Source organism: Zingiber officinale, chromosome 1A, assembly GCF_018446385.1.
Source record: "Zingiber officinale cultivar Zhangliang chromosome 1A, Zo_v1.1, whole genome shotgun sequence".
In the NCBI taxonomy this organism is placed as follows: domain Eukaryota; kingdom Viridiplantae; phylum Streptophyta; class Magnoliopsida; order Zingiberales; family Zingiberaceae; genus Zingiber; species Zingiber officinale.
The window spans coordinates 16,370,730-16,397,964 of record NC_055987.1 but is presented as its reverse complement, the minus strand read 5'-3'; the positions used below and the strand labels follow the sequence as shown (position 1 = coordinate 16,397,964).

Below are 27,235 nucleotides of genomic sequence, written 5' to 3'. Positions count from 1 at the left end.
AACCAACTACTTCATCATTATACCAATAAATTTTATACCAGAAACCAACTACTTCATAATTATACCAATAAATTTCTAAACCAGAAACCATGACATTTCAGTGAAAACAATTAGCCTAGACATAAAAGAAACTTGATAGTTCAAGGATTACATAAAACCAACTTAGCAACAGGAACTAACAACTCCTCAATCTATCAAACAAAAATGATCAAATCAACACAAGGTAGTGTTTGAGGAAATTCATCAAACACATTGCATGCATCAATCAATTAATACTTGCAAACAAGAGATCAAGAAGATGAAACTGTCGAAGATGAGGAAGAAATTCAGTAGCGATGATGTATAAAGGAAAAATTACCGGAATGTGAAGAAGGGCTCGAGCGGTGGCAGTGAATGCTGGACCGGAGATGGATGAAGCAAAAACTACTGGAATGCGAAGAAGGCCTCCTCTTCTCAACCAAATGGAGGAGTTGGAGGAGATGCGGTGTGGTTGGACGGAGAAGCAAGTTCGTCATGTCTTGATCCTGATCGGAAGAGGATCTAGGAAGGGGGGAAGAGGGAGATGAGGTTGAGAGAGATGGTCGGAGGTTTAGGTTTAGGCTGAGAGAGATGGTCGGATGGTCGGAGGTTTAGGTTATCGCGAGAGAGATGGTCGCGCGGAGAAGGGCGGGATAAAGATTTAGGTTTGGAGGGAATTCACAGTGTGCAGATTTTGGCTTGTGGGGAAAATTAAAATATTTTATTTGGGTTCATTAACATCGGATTTTAAAAACCGATGTTAAAATCAATGTCTATTAACCAAAAAAAGGGCGCTCATAGACATCGCCTAAAAAACCGATGTCTATGAGCTAAAATCTGCGCTCATAGACACCGGTTTTTAGAAAAACCGGTGTAAAATACTCAAAGACATCGGTTTTAGCCTAAAACCGTTGTTGTTCCACTGATGTCTATGAGCGATTTTGTTGTAGTGTGCTGCGCGACGCTGGGGGAGATGTTAGCCAATTTTTGACCGATCCTTCCGTCAGCCTCCGGAACCAGCGTTGTGCCGAGCCCGATAACGTTGTGAGGAAGACCCTGCATTTGACTCCATCCGTGTATTAATGAAAAGTTGCCGCATTGTCGAACTTGCCTAAGTGGTCATCCGGGTTCGTTGATCCATTATACTCCCCGATTGCCAGAGGAGCATAATGCCTGGGTAGCGGATCTTGCAAAATTGCTTCAGAGAATTGGCGTTGATCCCTCGGGCGACAAGTCGGCTTGGGGAGCTTTCCCTATCCTTGCATCCCGAGCTGGAGCTTCATCTGACAAAGATCCTTGGTCTTGATGGGCTTGTGCAATTTCAGAGGGTGTCTGGAATAGAGCCCTATGGAACAGTATCGGGGTGGGCGGCGCTTCTGCCTGAGTGCCGGTCGGGCCTTTGTTTTGTCCCCATATGAAGAGTTGCTCTGGTCGGTTCTCGTGCGCCGCTCGCCCTCCCAACACCGAAGTCGCTTGCTGCACCATTCGTTTGGCTAATGTCTTTTGCTGCTGTTGCTCCATGATTTTTGCCGCCCGCGCCTAGATGAGCGCATCAAGCTCTTCTTGAGAGAGCGTCACGGTGTGAGGTCTTCCAGCTTCCTCCATCTTCTACTAGACTCGAATTCAATTATGTTCCCACAGACGGCGCTAATTTGATCCTGTCCGAGTGCTGAGTCGATGGTCGCTGGGGATGTAGCGCTCTCGTTGACTCCGTGTGGCCCTATGAGTGACGCAGATCTCTGGCGAGAACCTGCAATCACAAAATCGAGCCGGGAAGGGGATCCCGGCGACGGCCCTCCGACGCTCAACGTCGCGGTTGGCCCAGTGGGACATCTGCTCAACCAATCATACGACGGCCCTAGCGCTGCTCGTACGAACGGGAGAACCTGGGTCGCCATGGTTCCCGTTCTGTCGAGACGGAAACCGCTCAGCCTTCGTCCCCTGCTGTTAAGCCGTGCTAGTCACTCGTCGAGCGTCAGGAACTCAGACCTGAGTCGAGCTAAGCTGTCGGGATGTCAGGTCGGCTTTCCGCCGATCAGGGAGGTGATTCGCCCGGTCGAGCGCCTACAGGGTGTTGACCACATTGACCTCCTGCCGGACGGGCTCCCCCCTTTACCACCGGATCAACATCAATGTGGAGGAGGCTCAATCCACCAAAAAAGGAAATAATACATCAACTTCTGTAATCACTCAAACAGAATACAAGGCTCTCCCTCCTCCCTCGCAAGGTGCAGGTTGACATTTGAGCCCCCCACTTGAGCCACGAAGGGAGGAGAGAGTAGTGTAGAAGGTGGAAGAGGTCCCAGAAGTGACTATCATGCCAAATCTGTCGCTTCCTGAAAAGTACCAGTATTTTTGTAATTGCCATCAATCTCATCATCATGATACCAGTGCGTGGCATCAATATGCCAAGAGACTCTGTTGACTGATAGAGTCAAGGGAAACAAATAAAGAATCATTCTCGCTCCCCTCTCGAGGATCTCCTTTAAGAACATAGTGTGAAGAGCCTAGTTGATCCTCGAACCAAACATCTAGTCGACATCTTCACAAAGAATCTGATCAGTAGAATTCAAAGTGAGCATCCGATCGGAAATCCCAAAGGACCAATGTTTCAATCCGATCAGTAGCTCCTAAATAGCCCCAGTGGAAGGAATTTTAAATTGAGGCTATTTCATTCGACAAATCCTTTCGGCATCTTCATGCAAGATAAGTTGTAATCTGTCATCCACTCAGTAGCTCTAATCGACAGTTCCACCATATCAAGTAGCTCATTCGTCCCTACTTAACAACTTGAGATTATCCGCTAGGTCGGTAAGATAGATAAGTCTATAATTTAAATTTTATATTTTAAAATTGAAAGCATACCCCTATCTTTAACAAAGCAAAAAGTCCAAGCTTTAGGGCATTCAGATCATACACCGTGCCTCCCAACTCTATGGCATTTGGGTCATACATTATGCCTCAAAACTTCAAGGCATTCGGGTCATACATCGTACCTCCAAGTTCCAAGACATCCGGGCCATACATCATGCCTTTAAGCTTCAAGGCATTCAGGTTATACACCATGTCTCTCAACTCCAAGGCATTCAGGTCATACACCTTGCCTCTAAGCTTCAATGCATTTAGGGTTGCCCCCAGGGTATAGCGCAGATGATGGGCGTATGACATCTCTGACATAATAGTCAGGGGTCTATTCTTAAGAACTGATGACCTGGGGTTTATCCCACCATGCGCCTAACACATGTGTACCTACATTTACTTCCATCCATATCCATAGGGTGGACACTAGGGGGTTGTTAAGGTAACGAATTTACCTTTTCAAGGCATTCAAGTAATACACCGTGACTTCCAACTCCAAGGTATTCAAGTTATATACTGTGCCTCCAAGTTCCAAGGCATTTAAGTCATACACTATGCCTCCAAGCTTCAAGGCATTCAGGTCATACACCGTGCCTCCCAACTTCAAGAAATTTGAGTCATACATAGTGCCTCCAAGCTCCATGGTATTCAGGGTTATACAGCGTTCCTCTAATCTTTAGGGCATTCCGGTCATACACTGTGTCTCCCAACTCCAAGGCATTCAGGCGTCTCTAATTTTTTAATGAAAAGGTAAATATATATCATCAAAATGCACAATCATACAAAAAGATCCTGGAGCTCCTTATGTCATGTCTGACGAACTGTCAGATCTGGAAGGGGAATTGTGATCATATACATGTGCTCACTCATGTACCAACTCTCGCGTATTCTGTTATGCATGCTGGCTGTGTGCTCATCCTCGATACCGCATACTGAGCTGAGGTATCAACCAGCATTGCCCATGATCTGTGTCCATGCTGCTCGTGCCTCATTCTCTTGATCTGTGTCTATACTCCTTGTGTCTTATCTTCACTGTCTGTACTCTGTCATGTGTCCTCCGTTTGTGGATGCCTCACACCCTCCATTTCATGTGTCATTGTCCTGTGCCTAGGAATCATCAGTAGCTCTAAGTGATCTCTATCATTCTCTTCCAGCCCATGGCCTTGAGTCGCCACTATCACCTCCTAGCCACATGAAGTCACTTTGAGCAAGTGACCAGCTATCAACGAATTTGATGTGCTTTTACCATGAGCCATTTGTTGTGGGCTAGGTAGGCCTTTGTGGTGGGCCTACGCACCCTCATGGAATTTTTGGCAAAGCCCCATGGGGTGCCTCCAAGATCTAAGGCATTCGGGTTATACACCTTGCCTCCTAACTCTAAGATATTCGGGTGATTCCAAACTCCAAGGCATTCGGGTCATATACCATGCCTCCCAACTCCAAAGCATTTGAGTCATACTCCGTGCCTCCAATATCCAAATTATTCAGATCATACACCGTACCTCCCAAGTTGTGCTTCTAGTCACCCAGGTTAAATCCTAGACTCTCATGTCGCCTGGCTAGGTTATAAGCAAGTCTACCTTTGCGCATGTCCTAAACTGTCGTGTCATCCGACCAAGTTATAAATGAGTCTGCCCTCGCACCTATCCCAGACTCTCGTGCAGCTCGATCAAATTATAAGTGAGTTTGCTCTCATGCCTGTCCTAGAATCTAGTGCCACTCGGTAAAGTTATAAGAGAGTTTGCTCTCGCGCTTATGTCCCAGCCTCTCGAATCGATCAATCAAGTTATAAGTGAATCTGCTCTCGCGCCTGTCCCAAAATCTCATACTGCTCGGCTAAGTTATAAGTGAGCTTGATTTCATGCCTATGTTCTAAACTCCTGTGTCGCTCGACCGAGTTATAAGAGAGTATGCTTTCGCACCTATCCTAGACTCTCATGTTGTTCGGCAGAGTTATAAGCGAACCTGCTCTCACTCCTATTTCTTAGACTTTCGTGTCATCTGGCAAAGTTATAAGTGAGTCTGCCCTGGCACCTGTCCTAGATGCTCATACTACTTGGCCAAGTTGTAAGTAAGTATGCTCTCGTACCTGTCCTAGACTCTCGTGTCGCTCGGCCGAGTTATAAGTGAGCTTGTTTTCGTACCTATGTAGGGGTGTCAAAAATGAACTCGACCGGACAACCCAACCCGAGTCGACCTGAAAAAAATCAAGTTCGAGTTGGACATTTTTGGGTTCGGGTTGAGCATTTTCGGATTTAGGTTGGAGGGTTAAAAATTTTCGGGTTGGGTCGGGTCAGGTTTGGGTTGACCCGAGTTGACCTAAATATAAGGTTTAGTGGATTTTTTTAAGTTAAATCAAATTTTATTTTGAAAATTAAGATATTTTTATGTATATTAATATCATGTTTATATAATAATGATGAAGTATTGGGATAAAAGTGAATAATTATAGGGAAAATAGCCAAAAAAAAAGTTATTTTGAATTGGATTTTCGAGTTATCCGAGTCGGGTTCAGGTTGGTCGGGTTCGGGTTTAGGGGTTTTGGGTTGAATTCAGGTTCGGGTCGGGTTTGGGTTGGGTTAAAAAAAACTCAACTCGACCCAACCTGATCCGACCCACCCGAATTGACAGCCTTAGGCCTATGTCCCAGCCTCTAGAGTTGCTTGCCCGAGTTATATGCGAGTCTGCTCTCACGCCTGACCCAAACTCTTGTGTCGCTTGACCGAGTTATAAGTGAGTCCGCTCTCGAGCTTGTCCTAGACTCTCGTGCTGCTCGACCGAGTTATAAGCTAGTTTGCTCTCGTGCCTATGTTCTAGACTCTCATGCTGCTTAGCTGAGTTATAAGCGAGTCAGCTCTCACGCTTGTCCCAGACTCTCGTGTCATTCAGTCGAGTTATAAGTGTTGGGGTTACAAGGTTGTAAACATAATCCCACATTAAAAATATATGAAAAAAATTATGAGTTTATAAAAGGAAGATATCTTCATTAGTATGAGACATTTTGGGTAAAGTCCAAAAATAAAATCATGAGGGTTTAGGCCTAAAGTGAATAATATCATTGTGGAGATATCTTAATTTTTTTTTGTCTTAACATTTGGTATCAGAGCCCAAACTGACAGAAGGTTTAACTGTCGACTGTGCACAAGACCTAGATCTAATTGATCCATGTGAGTAAAAAATTGATCTCGAACATAGAAAGTGGGGGCTCCCATGTTATCATTAAGAGAATCAGACACGAGGTAGAAAGTCCTAGTTGCTGCTAGGCAAGGAAGTCCTAGTAGATTGGTTGGACAGAGGGGTAGAAAGTCCGAGTTATGGTTAGACAAGGGAGTCCTAGTTGTGGCTAGGTAAGGAAGTCCTAATAGGTTGATTGGACCGAGAGGCAGGAAGTCTTAGTTACGACTAGACAAGGAAATCCTAGTAGGTTGGTTGGACCGAGAGACAGGAAGACCTAACGGGTTAAGAATCGGATATCAAACAGATAGGCTTTCTGCTTGAGGTGACCCTATGGTTCTTTGTTTGAGGGTGGAATTGTTAGGGTTGCAAGGTTACAAACATAGTCCCACATTGAAAACACATTGGAAAGTTCATGAGTTTATTATTGAAAACTATCTTTATTGGTATGAGGCATTTTGGGTAAAACCAAAAAATAAAACCATGAAGGTTTAGGCCAAAAGTGGATAATATTATACCATTGTGGAGATATCTTAATTCTTTTAGTCCTAACAATAAGCGAGCCTACTCTCATGCCTATGCCCCAGACTCTTGAGCCATCTAATCGAGTTATAAGTGAGCTTGCTCTCTCACCTGTCTCAAACTCTCGTGCCACTCGATAGAGTTATAAGCGAGTCTGCTCTATCCTAAACTCTCATGTTATTCGATCGAGTTATAAATGAGCATACCTCTCGGCTCTCGCGTCCAACAACCATCCGGTCGGCTATCCTAGACTCTCGCTCTAGCCACAAGTTATAAGCGAGTATAACTCTTGCGTCCAATGCTCATCCGGTCAACTACTTTTGAATCTCGCCACAACTACAACTCATTTACTTGGGCATGACTCCCAACACTCATTTGCTTATGCATGGCTCCCATCCGACCACTACTCGCAAATCGTTGTTCACTCGACACTGCTCTCATTTTACCACTCACTTAGCACTCATATCGCCGCTTGCTTTAGTGCCACAATTACTTGCTCGGCATTATATTGCAGGCCCAGCAATTTGACTCTACTCAAGAGTGATTTCAACCTTTGTGATAGGTTGTCTAGTCAATTGGACTCACGCCTCCTTCGACTAAACTTGAAGGGGAGGCTAGTGATATGGTGTGTTGCAAGTGTCCCTAAAGGTAATCTAGGGTCGATAGTCAAGATGATGTTGCAGTCAAAGTCAAGGTGAGGTGGGGGTTAGAGTTAGAGTATATATAGGTGAACGAGTCACTCTCACCAGGGCTTACATCTCCACTTCTCATCGCCAAGACTCTTAGAATATAACCAGTTGACCCAAAGTGTCGGTTGAACCTCTCTTTGCATATAGTCGGTCGGCCCTAAAGTCGGTCAGACCTAGAGCTGATCGGGCATTCAGAGCTTAGTTCCTTACTCCTCAGAGGCAAGGTCTCCAGCATATGGCCGGTCGGCCCAAAATGCAGTCGGACCTTTTGGGACTAAGCTACCCGCTCTTCAAAGGCAAGTATCATAGTATACAAATGGTCTGCTAAAGATTCGGTCGGACCTTCTGTGACTTAGCCTCACACCCTTCGAGGGCAAGGCCTCTATCATATGGTTGATCAACCCAAAGTGTCGGTCAAACTTATGGGGCTGAGCTCCCCACTTCTCATATGTCAGTCTCTCATCATACAGCTAGTCAGTTGCAAGGCCGATCGAACTACCTCTAGAAGACAACATTGTCAGAGAATCATAACAAGCTGTCAAAGAATAATGACTACCCATCCAAGAATATTCTGATACTCTAATACATACATGCAATAGAACCTTCTTATGAGGGTGGTTGTACCTCTTCCATTACTTGATATCAGACATTCTCAGCCGTCTCATTATTGCAGAGGTTATAAAAGATGGTTCATATATATGTAACGTAAGCATCTTCAGAGGATGACTGTACATCTTTCAAAACCCGACATATTATGACATCAGATATTTTCTGTCGTCTCATTATTGTGATGGTTATAAGAGAGGTATAAAAAGGGATTCTCCCGTTTGCAAGGTAACTTTTACACTATATGTGCATACGCACACATCTACACTATTGTTTATCTTCTTCTTCATTTTTCGCTCGACTACTATTCTGACTTGATCATCGGAGTGTCTGTGCCAGGAACCCTTCCTGGTTCTCGCTCTAACGTTCCCCTTTGCTCTCTCTTTGGTGTGTGTAGAGAGGATCACCCAGCGCTATCTTCTGTTGTATTACTGATTAAGCAAACACAGTAATCTATTTGCACCAAAATAGCAAGCATGCAATAAACTTGTAAATGAAAAGAGTAAGGTTGAGAAATCGTGTATCTCTGGTTGAAGCGCCGGCGTGCCGACTATCTTTAGAGAATTTATTGCCGCCCACGGTGCAGAGGCTCTCCGGCAAAATTCGAACGCCGCACTCGGACTCAACCTCAGATCGCAGAACCAAGCCTCAGAACAGGGGAAGAGAGGGAAGAAATAAAGAAAGAAGAATGCTCTGTTTTCTGGAGTGAGTTGAAAAGGAACAGAGGAAGTGTACGCACTAAAGCGTACGTCGCTTCGCTTCCTCACGTGGACAGAGGTGTGTCACGTTGCTTCCTTACGCGGACAGAACCAAAACCAAGTGCATGCGTGTCAGAACAACCTGAACTGCCTGGACCAAATACAACTGCGCTAGCCGCGTCTGCCAGCCGCGCTGGGCATTGCACCGCTGTGTCGATCGTCGCCTTACGCGGCCCAGACCGCCACACACAGTGTAGCGATACCACGCGTTAGGCCCCCTTCTTTACTTATAATATTGAGCCCCTCTAAAGGGACTATATAAGGCCTTCCAACCTTCTTTACTTAAGATGGGACTAAATGCATACACCAAAAACAAAATTGCCCAAAAAATAATTTGAATTAAAATACCAAACTCAACAATCCCCCACTAATTCAAATTATTTTTTTGGTCGAAAACAAAGATATGTTCTGAGCCTTGGTTACAATGAGCTTTTAATGAAAATACCTTCCGGTTTGAATTTTCACCTAAGTACATCAATCTTATTCACATAGGTTTGAAGTGAACTTAGTCTTGAACTTAAACCTTTTATATGTGAAAATCAATTGGTAACAACTCATCACGGGCGATAGTTGAATCCTTCTGGGTTGGTGCATTATGGTCATGCCATCGAATCTTGTTTCATAAGTGCTAAGGGGAGTTGCCTAGACCCCCTACACTGCGGCCACACGGTTACACTTACATAGGTGAGTTCTCCAAGGATGTACTGCAAGCATCCTGTCATTAAGACCTTGAACTCATTAAGAGCTCCTAAGCTCATCCTTACTAGCAGTCAAGCATCTATCCAGGGAAGAGACTATGAGATTACATCTCAATCAATTTGATGCTTACGGTTCACCCTTATAACTTGTTTGTACCACATTGAACCTACTTCTTGGGATCTCCAATCATATAGGTTGGGTTGCCGTTATAGGTGAAACCAGGATAGACCTCAGTCTCATTCCCTTACTGGATCTCTTGATTTTCTCATAATCAAGTCCTTTAGTGAGTGGATCGGCAATATTATCTTTTGAACTTACAAAGTCCAATGACACCACTCCAAGAGACACTAACTCACGAATAGACTTTAATCTTATTCGTACATGTCTCTTCTGTTTCTGGTTATACTTGGAGCTTCTAATCTGAGCTATTGTTGTTTGATTATCACAGTGTACTGAAATAGAAGGTATTGGCTTTATCATCAAGCGAATTTCAGAAAGAAGACCCTTAAGCCAATCGGGTATCCAAAGCACACCGTTAGTATGTAGACGGTTAGCGGGTTATAATGCTTATAAAACCTCTCAAGAGCAATCAAGTGTAAAGACATAACCAAGAACGCCTTTACACTCACGGCAGTGTCGCCTATCCAACTAGCATCACTATATCCTCTGGATTGCAGGATCTCCCATACCACAAGCCCAAGGATATAGTATATTTAGGTAGAGTACTCTGCCTAATGCATCCCAATGGTGTGTCGTCAGACGGTTGGTAAACCGCATTTCGATATAGCACGAAACACGACGGAATATCTGTCAACTTAGCCTTAAATTACAATAACTTAAGTTAATAATTTCTATCAACTCCTCGTTATTCTTGTGGAGAGTTTAAATATCTTTAATTGAACCGTGATAAAACTATCATATTTATTTAATATATATTTTAAAATTTTATTTTTATTTTTAAAAGTGATTAGATTAATTTTTTATTCTTAGTTGATATACTTTAAATTTTAAAAATATACCATATCGGCATAGAACGATAGGACCTAGATTCGGTACATCATATCAAACTTACCACTTAAGAGGGTCTTAGTCTCATTAATAATAGAAAGGTTAGAACTAAAAAGTAGAATATCATCTACATATAAACATAAGATAATACAATTATCACCTTTCATTTTAGCATACACACATTTATCAGAGTCATTCATTTTAAAGTCAAACGATAGCATAACACTATCAAATTTTTCGTGCCATTGCTTTGGGGCTTGCTTCAAACCATAAAGAGATTTGACTAACCTACAGACTTTATTTTCATTTCCAGAAACTACATGTCCCTCAAGCTGATCCATATATATCTCTTCTTCAAGATCTCCATTTAGGAATGCCATTTTGACATCCATTTGATGGACCTCAAGATGATATATGAATGTCAATGCTATTAACACTCGGATTGTAGTAATTCTGGTAATAGGAGAATAAGTGTCAAAATAGTCAATCCCTTCTTTCTGTTTGAATCCCTTAGCAACTAGGCGGGCTTTGAATTTATCTACTGACCCATTAGGTTTTAGTTTTTTCTTAAACACCCATTTACATCCTATAGTGGTACACCTAGGAGGTAAATCTACCAACTCCCAAGTGGCATTAGAGATAATAGAGTCCATTTCACTTTTAATGGCCTCTTTCCAGTGTTTAGCTTCAGGAGAAGCCATAGCATCTCTATATGTCACAGGGTCACCTTCTATATTATAGGTGATAAAGTCCTGGCCTAGATCCATAGACACACGTTGCCTCTTGCTTCTTCTCAGTTCTGTATGCTCACTCGATTCATCTAGTCTACAGTGACTTGAGGAAGGTGTACCTTCTACGGATAATGAGGCCTCTATGGAAGCAGGCATATCTCTAGTAGGAATACTAGATATAGACTGAGGTGTTCTCGTCTTCATAGGAAATATATCCTCAAAAAATATAGCATCATGAAGTTCTACAATAGTATTTGCATGTATTCCAGAAATTTCAGATTTAATAATCAGAAACCTATATGCAATATTATTTTGAGCATTACCCAAGAAGATACCATCTACGGTCTTTGGACAAAGTTTTTTCCTTCTGTGTTCAGGTACTAGTACCTTTGCAAGGCACCCTCACACTTTAAGGTATTTCAAACTTGTCCTCCGGCCTTTCCAAAGCTCATATGGGCTTTTATCCCTTGACCTCATGGGGACTCTATTTAACACATGGCATGCAGTGTATAGAGCTTCCCCCCACATGTAGTTGGGTAACCCAGAATTGCCTAACATGGAATTAATCATATCTTCAAGGGTTCGATTTTTTCGTTCTGCTATACCGTTGGATTGAGGACTATATGGAGCAGTTACCTCGTGAATTATACCTGCATCTTGATAAAATTTTTGAAAAAGGTTCGAGGTAAACTCTCCACCCCTATCAGACATTAATCTCTTAATAGATTTATTTGTTTGATTCTCAGCTTCAGATTTAAAAATCATAAATTTATCTAAAACTTCATCCTTAGTTTTCAGCAAATAAACATAACAATAACGAGAGTGATCATCAATGAAGGTAATGAAATACCGTTTATGGTCTCTCGTTATTACACCGTTAAACTCACAACAGTCAGTATGAATCAATTCTAAAATATCAGAATTTCTATCAACTGATTTGAAAGGTTTTAGGGGGTTGTTTATATTGCACACAAACTTCACATTTTTTCTTATCATTTATAGCATGCTTAGGAATCATGTCTAGATTCATCATCCTTTTTACGGTATTAAAATTGACATGTCCTAATCTGTCATGTCATATATTATAAGACTCAATGTTATATGAATAACCAATATCAGTAGATTTATTTAAGGTAGCATTTTCTACATTGAGTTTAAATAAACCTTCATTAAGGTAACCTTTTCCAATAAAGGTTCCTAAATGTAATATTACAACTTTATTACATTTAAAGTTCAACTCATAACCAGCGCGAACTAACTTTGACCCGCTAATCAAATTCCGACGGACCGCTGGAACATGATGCACCTCATGCAATGACAAGACTTTTATAGAGGTGAACCTCAGGTCAACTTGTCCTATCCCAAACACCCTGGCTACAGAATGGTTCCTCATGGTCACGGAAGTGCCTTCAATTACCTGATAAGTAAGGAAGGCAGAGCGATCAGCACAACAGTGCACATTAGCACCTGTATCAACTAACCATTCATTGGGTTGATAGATCAAGTTTAGTTCGGGTTTGAAGGTAACAAACCTATCGCTGGTGTCGTCACTAGCAGTCACAACATTTTCTTGTGCCTTGGTGTTGGACATATTGCTCTGGTTCTTCTTCTTGGGGCAGAATTTGGCATAATGTCCAACTTGTCCACATGCCCAGCACGGCTTGGTTCCATTTTTCTTTTGAATCTTTGGTTTGGGTTTCATCTTGTTCTTCATTTTCTGATTTTTGAATTTTTTTCTTGTCAGATGAGACTACTACATTTGCCTTTGGAATAAAATCCATAGGCATTTTTATATCATTATTTTTATGTTGCTTCCGATGTTCTTCTTCGATGTTTAAGGCAATCATCAAATCTTCTAGAAAGATTTTACCTCTTCTATGTTTAAGAGTCATGCCAAAATCTCAACTCGGAGGCAATTTTTTGATGATAGACAAGACCTGAAATTTTTCGAGTAATGACATATCTCCTTCAGCAAGACCATGAATTTGAACTTGGAATTCATGTGTCTGCTCAACCACAGATTTCCCTTCAACCATTTTGAAGTTTAGGAATTTTGCCACAGTGTACTTTTCTAAACCAGAATATTCGGAATTGTATTTTTTATCCAAAGATTTCCATAGCTCTTTAGCCGAAGACGTTGAGCAGTACACATCAAATAGTGCGTCTGAGAGGGCAGACAGGATCCTCCCATGGCAGAGATAATCCCTTTCCTTAAACCTCTGTAAGGCAGCACTATAGGCAGGTTCCTCTTCATCAGGTGAAGGAGGATCTATTTCTATAACGGAGAATAACCCTAGCGTAGTAAGCCAAAATTTCATCCGTTGTTGACAACGTCTGAAGTTTTGTCCGAAAAATTTCTCGGGTCTGGCACTAGCCTCATCAGACCCCATTACCCTATCATTCATCATGTCTACTGATGCTTACAATAAATTCTCTAAAATTGTTGTATTACTGATTACGCAAACACAGTAATCTATTTGCACCAAAATAGCAAGCATGCAATAAACTTGTAAATGAAAAGAGTAAGGTTGAGAAATCATGTATCTTTGGTTGAAGCGCCGGCGTGTCGACTGTCTTTAGAGAATTTATTGCCGCCCACGGTGCAGAGGCTCTCCGGCAAAATTCTCCCAAGATCCGACAACCACTCGTGTCGTCCGTAGGTGCACTCCAAAACGAATGTCGCACTCGGACTTAACCTCAGATCGCAGAACTAAGCCTCAGAACAGGGGAAGAGAGGGAAGAAAGAAAGAAAGAAAGCAGAATGCTCTGTTTTCTGGAGTGAGTTGAGAATGAACAGAGGAAGTGTATTTATACACTCCGAAGCAGTGCACGCACCAAAGCGTACGTCGCTTCACTTCCTCACGCGGACAGAACCAGACCAAAAACAAACTAGGCCGCCTGCAAGCGCGAGGCCCCAAAGCCACCTAATTTGGGCTCCGCCCACGCATGCGTGTAGGCCCCCCTTTACTTTGCTAAGCAAGGATGGAAGGGCTCCATATATAAGGCCTTCCAACCTTCTTTGCTTAGCAATGTGGGACTAAATGCATACACACATGCATTGCCAAAACAACAACTAAACCAAAAAATAGTTTGAATTAAAATACCAAACTCAACATCTTCCAGCTCAAATTCTTCTCCCAGTCAACATCAGAGTCATCTGCCCAGCCCATCAACTCACCGTCTTTTTCGCTTTCAGACAGGATCACACATATTATCGATATTAACTTGGGAAGGTTTGGTGGACCTTCCAATTGATTATTTTGCAACTACAAGTTAATGAGAAAGTAGAATTGAGGAGAAACAAAAACAAAAAACATCTAATAAAAAAAACCCCACTATTATCTAGGTTTTATCTAAAATAAATAAATTTTATTATCAATAGATGATTATTACTAACAGCTAAACAGGTACTCTAAAGGAAAATTTGAATTATTAACAGAAAAAAATATCAAAATAATAAATGTCCAATATATCAAAAATATCCTAAAGATCATAGGATCCTTAAGTCCTGCTTCAAAAATTATCATCCGTTAAAAATGAGATACTCCGATTTTGATCTTGCATCAATTATGATCAATGCAATCATCAATACAAATCAACCACTCTGAGTCACGAGTAACAATCTTTATACTTGTGAAAAATATAAAATAGATCTAACTTGAATCTTTATCAAACACTATCGAATTCGACCAATTGGAGTATCAACAATTAATATATAACAGTATGCTGCCACCACAGTCATGAATGGCTCCATAAGATTCCCCATAGTAAGTCTCTCTCCTCGGACGACCATCTCCCAGTCTCAGTAGATGTGCCAGTGGAGTTGGTCGTTGCTTGAGTCAGAATCAAACTCTGTTGGGAGGCGCATTCTCTGCCGTGGTAGAGACAAATAGCGACGTTGTCTCGCTGTCATCAACGACCAAGACCAACGACAAACCAACAATCCCCGCTCTGATCCATCCCACGTTGCTTCCTAATGGCACCGACAATGATGTCAAACGGACAGAACTTTAATATTTTACGTTGCATTTTTCTGTCCTCTAAAAAGCCTTTCCCTATGTGATAAATTTTGCATCTTGATTTTTATTCTTTTGTTCTTTTTCTTTTCCTTTCTTTACGCACTAACTGTCATTACGATTCGTGTAACAGTGAGTTTATCTTGCTTAGATGTGCTAGTTGCAACAATGAATTAGGCTATTAGGCTTTCAAGTTACTGAGGGAGCAGCTAGGGGAATAGCTTTGAACTTTGCTTAACGTGGATGGGCTCAGGGCTCAAAAATTCGTGGGCGTCTAGATGGATCTTCCTCTCATGAGTTACCATAAAGATGATCTCAATTTCACCAATGTTATTTTCTTTTTATGAAATACTTGGATGGATATATTAAACAGTTCATATTAGCTATGCAAAATTTATAAGTGTTATTTGGGGGTTTAAGAATCCAAATCTAACCTTAGTTTTGATCCTAGGGTCTAAGAATATCATCAAAATATTTTTTAAAAATCTAAAATTAATTTTAAATTGATTTTTTTTTTTAGTGGTACTAGTTTTGGTTTAATATAAAGAAGATGTTTTTCTTTTTAAAAATTTGCAAAAGTGTCGAGACACTCTAGATATTTTATATTTTCTTTAGGATTTTGTAGGGAGTATAGATCATATTTAGATGATTTAGGGTAAGGAAATATTATCTGATCATTTGTGATGCATGATCAATCCAATATGATCATATGAATTTTATTTACTCGGAATCAAGCTTTATCAGTGGTTACATATATAGAATTTAAAAATCTATATTTATAAAAATTTTATTATTATTTTTAATAATTTTATAGTATTTAAAATATTTTTGATATTCTTGATAATTATGAGTCATAGTTAGTTAAAACAGTATACTGTTTTATAAATTTTAATTTTTGTCAAAACAAATTTTTTTTTATAGAAAGATTTTTTTTCTATTAGTATTTATCCTCCTTTTATTGATAGAGTTTCCTTTTTTGATATATCTAACGTGTTTCTTTTGTTTTTGACGTTCTCTCTTCTTCAGTTCTCCTCCAATTTACTCTTTCGTTCGTTCGTTGTTATCCTATTTGACGTCAATTTACCCTATAGAACTTGAGATTCTACTATGACAATTCCTTGTCTTAGATTCCTCAAGTATCACCATGATGATCTTTCGGGGCATTTCTCATAACTTACCTTTCTCTAGTGTCGCAACCAAAAGTTAAAGCAGAAAATGACAGCAATTAAGCAATCTTTTGAGTCGATTCTGTCGTGAAGAATTTGAAGACTCGTGTTATATAAAAACAGAACTACTTTTTTGTTCCACTCTTGATAAGTCGGTTGGATTTATCCGTCAAACAAATAAAAAGAATACTTTTCAAACCGAAGACTTAAAAAAACTTCCCAAAAAGGTTTTCATAAAGATCTTCTCCATAAATATTTTTCATATATGTCTCCTATATATATAATAATTAGGTGCTTTTGTGTAATAATTTCATATATGATTTTTAAAATTTCCACATATAATTATTATTGTCATCCGTAATCCACGTGTTACAAACCAATCCCTCATAAATTTGATTAATCTTATTGATTATTGCTAGGATTATCGATCCAGTTCTATTAAAAAATTTTATTAACCATTAGAATAAATAAAAAATTATTGATTACATTTAAAAAAACAATCACTAATAAATTATAATAATTGTAGCAAAACTAATTTTACTCATTCCAATTGTCTTTCATAATTCGTCCCCGAATTATATAGATTATATGAAGAGAGGTAAATCATAGAGTCAACTTATAACCGACTAAGGAAGAGCTTTATTACGACAACATGCGTCTGTTAAAAAGTAATCATGTTCTCATTATAATAAATCTATTATCCTCTAATTAATTAGACACCAATGACACATAAATATATTAACACCTTATGTCTTAATTATTAGTTGAGATCCTCTAGTTTATTTTTACGGATCAAGAGATCTATTTATATATGTTGATGAAGATTGATAGCCTCCACTTATAAAATAGATAGAGATCATTAATTTTTATCAATGTATATAAATGGACCATATTCTCATCTGTAAAATACAAACTAAAGGATCTGAACTCCTTAATTATCGCATCACCCCAGGATAAAACAATGACCCGTAAAGATATTCATACGTTGGCACGAGCACCTTAATTGAATTTGAAAGCCAATGAGCGGACTCTGGAACCAATAAACCTTAGACATTCAAAATTTCAACAATAATGTGTTTACTTCATGGTAGTCGAACTGGCTACTTAAAACATACTCACGAATCTATTTTTTTAATAGAAAATATAAATTATTAATTAATGTGGCGATGGAGGGAAGTATAGCTAGCATGGGGTCAATTGCAATGGTAGAGGTCAAAGTCAAGATAGTCAACATTCAAACGACAAAGGGTTGAACGGAGAATAATTGTAGCGGTCAGTCGGGATAGTCAGGTCCCAACCGAAAGGACATGGGTCCAAGCTAACCCGACCCCCACTCAGGTTCGGGATGATATGCAAGATAGTCGACGCTCGATACAGAGTGGCAGGACGTTACACGGGACCTGGCCAAGGACGTAGCAAAGTCCCGACCGAGCGGCTACCCCGCTCGACCAAGCAACGGGACCTGACTAGGGATGTGGCGGAGTCTCGATCGAGCGGCTATCCCACTCGGCCCAGCAATGGGACCTAGTCATGGATGGAGAGGAGTCCTGGACGAGCGACTACTCCGCTCGGACAAGCAGCGGAACCACTGTAGTATCTCTCGACATCCTTTTGGGAGATAGTGTTGCTGACAAGAAGCATGATCGACAGGAAGATCGTACGAACGAAGTTTCTACTGTCGTGTCAGGGATATACACGCCTTATTAATGTTTGGTGTCAGAGGTACTTTCCTGACAATGCCCTTTCATAAGACATATGGGAGAGTGTGCCCATGCCTCGAGAAGAGCGCACATCGCCCACCAGGGTTGTATATAAAGGGGGGTCCTTCACCGACGAAGGTACGCGTGACTATTGAATTCCACTGTTGTTACTGTTACTCTGCTTCTCCACATTTTCCGGTGACTGACTCGAGCATCGGAGAGCCAACACGGGGATCCATTCCTTGGCCCGACACTGACGCCGTTTGTTTTACAGAGCGAAGCGAAGTCCACATCCGATCAGTGAAGCCGCCACCTCTCAACTTTCCAACTTCATAGTTTCAGACATGATCATTAATTATTAAAACAAAAGATATGTATATTATTTAGTCAAATATTATATGACCAAGCTATAACTTACATCCTTTCTCTAGAGACTGTCATTAATTGAGATGAAGAAGCCTGAAATATACTCGAAAAGAGAATTAGATTGGTCATGAGATGGATCTCAGGGTCACTCTGAGTTAGAGTTTGCTTGAGGTAATATGTAAGAAGAAGATGGAGAAGAAAAGTAGAACCTAGTATAGAGTTTTTTAGAAATTGGGGATTACTTTCGTGAGTACTTATATGGTTGTTCGAAAAGTATCTCCACGTCAGTCGAAATATCATTACTGTGGGAGCCGATGAGGAGAATAGATTTGCCAGTCGTTAGTTGTTGCTCTATTCATCCAGTGTCACGTGTTCGTAGGAGAACATCTAGGAGACCGGATCTGATAACCTTGCAACTGCTCCTCCATTCTCATGCTGCCACACATCCTGAAATATTTGCAGTGACTGTCAGCAAGCCTACCTATCTTGAGGACGAAAAGTTTGAGGTTGATGTGGAGTGACCTTGAGAATAGATAAGCTTACGGAACTGAGACTGAGATTGAGACTCTGAGACAATGTTGAAATTCAATGCAGAGAGAGGGTATCAGTGAATGAGACTAAAATAGAGATGATGTCAACAGTGGCAATGGGAACTGAGAGAGAGTCTATTGCTGAGACTAAAAGTGACTCAATCATCGTGACTAAGAGAGAGTCTATTGTGAAATGAAGATCCATTGTCGAGACTAATATAAAGTTTGTTATTGAGACTGAGATTGAATCAGTAGTTGAAACCTAGACTGAGAGATGATGTCAAACTTGGATTTGAGCCAAGGAAAGTGTTGAGGTCAGGAGACGAGACTACGAGCCGATGCAAGGGCTTGAGACCGACTAAAAAAGGGTATCAGAGTTTCAAGGCTAAGCCAAGCCAAGGAAGATATCAGGATCCAGACAGGGCTATGATAACTGATTTGCCTTTGTTTAGTTTTGCACCTCTAGAATGAATGAATCGGACTTATTGAACTCAACTTGAGTTCCTTCTACGAGGAGTTTAACCCTTGTCGCATCTATCACCTCTTGATTTTCATTGATAGAGCTCTGCCGCATCATATGTGAACAACATCATCAATTTAGTTTTAATTGGCAGATATTATTTCAAATAACACAATAATAAATATTCATGGACCGTATAGGTACCTTGTAAGTTGCAATCCAAATGGAAAATTTGGTTTCATTCCCCATGTTGTTTGTTTTTGGTTTGGTTAACAATTTGGACTATTTTTATAATTCGCCTGCGTTGAACTTGTTACTTAATCATGGCGACAAGATTAGACCAGTTTAATGAATTCCAATGTCATTAGTTACCTCCACTTCTAACAAAATGACAAACGTTGTGGAGATCGAAACTTCCACGAAAATCACATGTTGACTTCACCACCATCTGATCTGGTCTTTGTCGATTATAATTATAAAAACCTTCCTTGATCCAAAGTCCCCACTTTGGAAAAACAGGAAGAATGATAGAGTTAGAGGAGAGCAACGTTACCCTCAGTCTTGCCATTGCAGGACCTGAAAGCCTTCCCATCGACAAAATTCCGGAGGAGAAGAAAAGGAGGAGGACGCTTTTCCTGGCTCGGCGAAGGGAAGCAGACAATCCATCAGCCAAAGGCAGCAGCAAAAGGAAGAAACTGAGGCTATCAAAGGAGCAGCTGAATTTGCTTGAAAAAAGCTTCGGAGCTCACGCCACTCTTGTTCCCGTATGATTTGATTCCAAACGATCAAATTTGTTCGTATCCAAAAACTAATGATTTTTGTGTGTTTCATGTCAGGAACAGAAGCAAGAGCTGGCGCAAAGGTTGAACTTGGAGCCAAGGCAAGTGGAAGTGTGGTTCCAGAATAGAAGAGCCAGGTATAGTTGATTATTTGAATCTATATATTCAGATCAAGAAACGTGCGATCTCTGATACGGAGATGGAATTTGATTGGTTTGTAGGACGAAGTTGAAGCAGACTGAAGTGGACTGTGAGTTGCTGAAGAAGCGGTGCCAGAGGCTGATCGACGAGAACACGAGGCTGAAGAAAGAGCTAATCGAGTTGAGTTCTGGGATGCAATTGTGCTTAAAAACGTGTTGTTGGTGTAACGAGATGGTGGGCGATCATGAGAGTAACAGGGCGGTTTCTTGAGCTTTCTTCACCATTAAGCTACTTAGCATGCATATAGTTATCGACTGGTCTTGGCAAGTTCTGTTCATAGGATTGTATTAACTAACAAATTTCACATCTCTCAAAATTATTATATGTTAAGAATTAAGGTTAAAGATGAGGATTGTTGATATTCGATGGTTTCATATAGATTTGGTTTGACTGGGCATTCAGTGCTAGAATTGATTAAATTTGAATCACATCTGCGAACGAGAGACAGAGCGTCGGCAAGTCAGCATATTAATTCCCTTGTAACGCGGCTTAATGTGCTGGTATTCCCTGACGTGCATCCATGGGCTAATTGTAGAAGCTGATCGCCGTACGTGGTGCAAATTTAATGGTAGGTTCTTAGAAAATGGAATCAAAAGAAGACTTGTTCTTTAATTAATAGGAGACTGGAAATTAAAGGCTTAGAAAGTTTGCCTGCTAATAATGACAAATCTCCTGCTCCAAGAGACTTAGGTATTATTATATGCTAACTATAGCGTTAAAGTGGCACTAAACTTTAAAGTATCAGTGTGACCGTGCGTTTCCTTAAACTTTATTGCGGGACACTGGGACTTGTCTGCAGCATCGGAAACTTCACTGCTGCATCGACATGCTTAATAATTAGATCTTAAAAGTGAAGAAAATGAATTGGGCGAATTGAATGCATATCATGTGGATGAATTGAGTCAGTCAAGTTGAGAGAAATGACTCAGCTAAGTGGACTCGTCGCCCAAATTCAGTCAATTAAGGGGAGACCATTCAAATTAAATAATTCAATTGAACCAATCACTAAACATCAGACGCACCAAACTAGCCACGTTACCTAAGCAAGCTTATTAGATTGGGTGAGCCAAGGTGCGTGGTTATTAGGCCTGCCGAGCACCGGCTAGCTAGGCTTGTCAAGCCAAGCATATCGATTAGACTGATTAAATTGATAGAAATTAAGAAAAAAAAATTAATAATAAAAAAAAAATTATCCGATGTACGAAGTTCCCGTTATGTGGGCTCCCGGAGATACAGGTTCTCGGGGAAGGATCTATTGTACGCAATCTTATCTTATGTTTTGCAAGAGACTGTTTTCAGGATTCAAACTCGTGACCTTTTGGTCACAAAATAACAACGTTAACATTGCGCTAAAGCTCTCTTTCTGAATAAAAACTAGTAATATTAAATCTAAAATTGATATATAGAAATATAGAATATATATAAGATCTTATATAATTCTCTAAACTCTAAATGTAAAAGAAAAAAAAAGATCAAACCTAAATGCTATAAATAAATAAATATATATAATTTAATATCTTCTTAAATTCACGATGCTATAATCAGAAACATTGAAAATTTATCAGGTAAACTTATCAAGCCGGACTATAATTAGTGATATCTATTTACGCAAGGTCTGTGGAAACTATCTATTTACAATTAGTGATATCTATTAGTTTAAATTCATATCTTCTCTGTTTTATATATTTCTAATTACTTATAGTTATGAGATGAGAAAATATTATAAAAGTTATATCAAGAATTGGTTCACATACCTAGTATTTTTAGTTTAGTTGAGAGACTCAATATTTGAAAAACTAAAGACACGGAAATAAATATATAATATAAATAAATAAAAGTATTGATGAGATGATCGCCCTAGTTAACAGTGACATGTGTTGTTTTTTGTTTTTGTTTTTATTTTATTTTTTATTTTTATTAAATTTTATTTTTTAATTGATATCATGATCAACTTATACCCATTAATTATATGTTCCGGTCTTAAGAAAATTTTTCATTTGCCATCATAATAAATCAGAAAGGATTGTAGCGTGCAGGGCCGTCTCAAAGTTTCATGAGGCCCTAGGCCAAAAAAATTTAGATCTTTAATATTTTTTAATAAAATTTTTCCTCACCCTTTTTTATTCGGACTTGGGACCGACAATGGCGGGTTCAAATTTTTTTAAAAAAATAAAATATTAATTTAAAAATAGATTTTTATATAAAATTTAATTTTCTAATTTTTTGAGATGCAAAATTATTAATTAAAATTTTATATTCAAGTTTTGATAATAACTTTTTTTCAATCGATAAAATTACTAGATTATTTAATCTTTCTTGAGACATTGTTGAACGTAAATAAGACTTTATTAATTTTAATTTTGAAAAACTTCTTTCTGCTGAAGCGACACTAGCAAGTGTAGTTAATAATATTCTATAAGCTATCCATGAATTAGGAAAAGAATTTAATTTTTTTATAAGGTTTAATACCTCAAGTGCGGTTTTTAAGTCTGGATTTATTATTTCTTTTAAAACTTGTAACTCTAAAAAAAAAATCTAAACCATCAATATCAGATAACTTGTCGTGTGTTAAAAAGTTTTCTAGATTTAAACATTTTATTTTTAAAAACTCATCATCAAACAATTTTAACTTGTCTACGTCATATAAAAAATTAAAATTATCTTCGTTAGAAAGTTCTTGATCAATTTCTTTTTGTCCTAATGTATTATCTTCTGATAGAAATTCAATTAGTTTTTCATTTAAATTTTCAATTGTATTATTTTCTGAGTTTTGATTTTGATTATTAATAATAAATCTATCAAGTGCACATTTTTTAGATTGAATAAATTCTTCTATTTTTTTTTTCATACGTTTTATATATCTAGAATCATATTTTTTTCACAGACATATTTATATTAAACTAATAATAAAAAAGAAAATATAAGTTCCTACTATTTTATCAAAATAAAATTAAGTAGATTTACACCGTGTAGTTTTAATTTGATGATATTTCAATCTTTGACTATTACCTGCACAAATATAATAAGAAAATATAAAATATTAAATTTTGATTAATTTAAGTAGTTTATAATGAACTACACAAAACAAGTATATAATAAATCAGAGTATTAAAAATCTATAAATCATATTTTATGATTTTTTAAATGCATAAATTAGATTTGTGATTATAGTAATTGGCTTGCAACATAAAAGAAAAAATGGGAAGACAAGATTTCATATAATTACAAATAATCTATTTTTCCAGCTATATTTGAGTCCATTTCGTCTATAATTTATTATTTATGTAGAACAATAAAATCATTTCAAGAAAAGAAAAATATCAAAAAAAATATTACCGAACGATTGAAGAAGACGAAAGACGTCTTCTGAGATTTAGAGAACTACTAACGAGGCGACGAGGAACAAAAAAAAATATATTGGAACGAAAAATATATTGGATGAGAATTGAGAAAATGAATGAGAATATGAGAAGAAGAATGTGACGTAAAAAATTAAAATCCGGTAGAGCTGTATAAAGGATTATAAGAGAAGATATAATAGGAATTATAATGAATGTATATATTGGAATTAGTTATTGTTGACTCTTGTACACGGATAACCAAGAGTCAAAACTTTAACAGCTGTTATTAGCTGTTATAGTTGAAAAAATTTGCTGTTATGGCAGAGAATTAAATTTTTAATATTAAATCTATAAAAAAACAAAAAAAAAAATTGATATTAGTGGGCCCCAATAAAATTGGGGCCCTAGGCATAGGCCTTAATGGCCTATGCCTTAAGCCGGGCCTGGTAGCGTGCGTCCTATCAACTCAGAATTCTTAAATCAACTGTTAATTAAAAAAAATTAACCATTAATTTATTGTAACTGAGACTCAATTCTTAAGTATTCCAAAAGCAATTGGTCCCATGTTAACTTGCAGGACGGACGATCACCCTAGTTTGTTCAGATCCTTTCTCAGTGATTGCTCATGCTTAGCCCGACTATATTGATAGGATATACAATACAATATGGTGATGACCGAAGTATACTTGTGGGGTTGTGTAGGATCCAAATGTCTTAAACTTCTAGTTCACTGTGATGAACAAACAAGAAATCCTTGAGGAGCAATTGTGGCCTGTTCAAATGCGGTTAGATGACCGTTTGATCGATTGCTCCGACCATGACTAGTGACGCATCACTAGATCGCACTTGTTGGAGCAAAAAAAAAAATACAGGTAAATTAATATGTTATTGCAATGCAAAATATGCAATAATACTTTATCGGCTCCATCCAAAAGAAAAAATAAATTTGAATTTTTACTTTTTTAAATTAAAATCCTCCATTTTTATCCATCTCTATCCTGATTTAATCTACTTATGATTAGATACTCTCAAGAATCTAAAAATTCAAGACTCAATAATAGGTATTATTAAAAAAAATTCTCCTGATTGTCAAGATGAGCTTACGTACATTTATTTATCAAGATGATGAGCGAGTCACTTTACTTTACGTTCGGATATTACCTAATTAATATTTTCTTTCTATGATGATTTAAGTTTTTTTATTCAGCTGTTTTTAATTTTACAAATGAGATTCCAAGATGCCCTACCTAATGACACGTATTGTATTATGATAAAAATTATTTTATCATACACAGGCAAGCATACAGCATTAATTAGAATAATAATAACTAAGAAGAATGCGTTAAAGAAAAACTAGATAATTTAATTTATTCACAGTGACCAGAAACCATAATGACTTTTCGAGTCAAGGCGTAGCGGAGCATTCCGGCGGCATTCCTTGGGGGGACCTCTTCGCATCGCTGCAGTAATTGTAGATCATGTAGTTCCTCTGCACCCACTTCATCCTCCTCACACTCGTCGCGTCGAACTCCTGCCACATCCAAGAGCTCCCGCTGGCGGAGCAAGTGGCGGCGCCTCCGCCGGCAGGCCAGACGCAGCCATTGGCGGCATAGCCTCTGTATGCGGCCGTGAAGGGCGCTTGCGACCAATCGGTCTTCACCTGCCCGCCTCTGGTCGCCCAGTCCTCTGCTGCCCACATGCTCGCGTACACCCGCATCGCCTGGCCCTTCGGGTATGCCACCCCCTTCGCCTCCATGTTCTTGAACTCCCTGATCGGCATTCCGTCCACGTAGAAACTGCAACACAGAAACCTTAATGAATTCATAGTTCAACTTTTCGTCAGAAACGTACATTGACAAGTGAGACTCACACAATGTGTCTGGGATTCCACAAAACAGAGTAGATATGGAAATCCCGGGTGGGATCGAACCAGAGCTTGAACTGCTGCTCTCTGTTTCCCTTCCCCTGCGTGAACACGTTGGTGTGGAGAGTGTAGGGGTCGCCGCTGAGATTCCCCAGAAACTCCAAGTCGATCTCATCATGCGTTGGACCCCGAGAAGATAACTGCAATATAAACAGCACAATTGATTCCTATTATCTCATATCTTATTTACAGGTGGGGATTAGACAGAAAGCTCGATCAGTATAAGAACTAGTATCTCATTCTCACGCACATAGAAGGTTGTGACTGTGCCTGCAGAATTGCCTGGAACAAGCTTGAGCTGCACTTCGAACCTGCCATAAATGTATTGGTTCTTTGACAGAAAGCCGGAGCCAGAGCTCTTGTCGAGGGAGAGCGTGAGGAGTCGTCCAGCGTTGAGGATTTTGCCTCGGCCGTTGCCCCAGTTTATGTCCACGTCCTGGTAGAAGTTTCCAGCCATTGTTGCGCTTGTAGAAGAAATGGCAAGCAAAATAGAGAAGAGAAAGAAACGAGCCGTCGCCATGAACATGAGTTTAATCAGTACTTGTTGAAGACGAGAGTTTGTGTTTGTGGGTGAAATGGATAAGGGAAGGTCGGGATATATATAGGGAAGGGAAAGGTAGAATTGGGGAAGGTTCCTTGTGAAGGTAGAAACGAGCCGTCGCCATGAACATGAGCTTAATCCTTGTTGAAGCTTTTGTTTTCAACGGCTTATGCTTGCCATTGAGGGTATGAACTATTACTTAGTAGCGTACTATTTTGTAGTTTTGCTTGTACAGCGTTTTGCCTGAAACTTTTGTCATCACTATAAGACAAAACTAATTCCTTCCGTAAAATCATTCAATTCTAATTCAATTCTCAAATTATGAATTCTCCTCGTGAGTTTATTCCTTCTCTCCTCTCTTAAAAGTTTTAAGATTTCAAAAGTTTGACAAAGCTTAAAATTTGAAGTGCTCCTATTTCAAAACGCAAGTTGTTATATCTTGGAAGATGATTATCAATAAATCATAAGCACTTGGGCAGGATAATATCATCTTAAGAAAAGAAGACCTAGCCTTCATCTCGACCTTAATACTCTTATCCTTAGCGATGAGTTTATCCAAAGGGATTATGTCGATATCCGAAAGGATAATTTGACGACCGATAACTAGAGGTTAAGTATGTCAAAGTTCTAGTCATTTCAAAAGAAATGAATTCACCTTTCAAAATTTGTGTTTAGATATAGAAGTCCATGATGTAAAACTAAATCAAGCTTTTGTGCAAGTGTGATGATGAATACAATTTTGTTGAGTCTATACTATCTGAAGTTCTGAACAAAATCACAAGACACACAAGGTAGGCAGCCAATGTAGTCAAAAAAAAAAAAAAACTCAAGTAACATATTAGACCTTAGAACGTTAGATGTGTAAAAGGGCATGCCTGCTAATTATTTATTTATTTTGATAATTTATTTTTAAAATTTTACAAGATAGAAGACGTTCCTTCCTGAATTATTTATCAGAATTCAGAGCACAATTTATATAGAATATCTTGATATTGTATTAGTCAATATCAAATCATTACTGATTATCTTGGGCGGATTAAGTAGATAATTTAATCCTTCTTGTTAGGGTAAATTATACAGATGACAAAATATTGATCTCCGACGGAGTCAATAGCAAAGAGGCGATGAAAGGACAAGAGTTGCAGGA

At 39.0% G+C, this 27,235-nt stretch overlaps 2 protein-coding genes across 2 annotated transcripts; one reads left to right on the top strand and one right to left on the bottom strand.

Annotated features, from left to right (window-relative positions):
- The first annotated feature begins 19,812 nt into the window (after positions 1-19,812).
- LOC122000464 (homeobox-leucine zipper protein HAT22-like) lies at positions 19,813-20,643 on the top strand. The gene is made up of 3 exons (XM_042554862.1): positions 19,813-20,066; positions 20,139-20,218; positions 20,303-20,643. Exons 1-3 carry the CDS (start codon positions 19,827-19,829, stop codon positions 20,490-20,492), a joined length of 510 nt encoding a protein of 169 aa, XP_042410796.1. The 5' UTR covers positions 19,813-19,826; the 3' UTR covers positions 20,493-20,643.
- Positions 20,644-24,886: 4,243 nt separating this feature from the next.
- LOC122019901 (xyloglucan endotransglucosylase/hydrolase protein 22-like) lies at positions 24,887-26,260 on the bottom strand. The gene is made up of 3 exons (XM_042577516.1): positions 25,798-26,260; positions 25,494-25,687; positions 24,887-25,419 (listed from the first exon to the last, which is right to left on the bottom strand). The coding sequence occupies exons 1-3, from the start codon at positions 26,071-26,073 to the stop codon at positions 25,029-25,031; spliced, it is 861 nt and encodes a 286-aa protein (XP_042433450.1). The 5' UTR covers positions 26,074-26,260; the 3' UTR covers positions 24,887-25,028.
- Between the last annotated feature and the right edge of the window lie 975 nt (positions 26,261-27,235).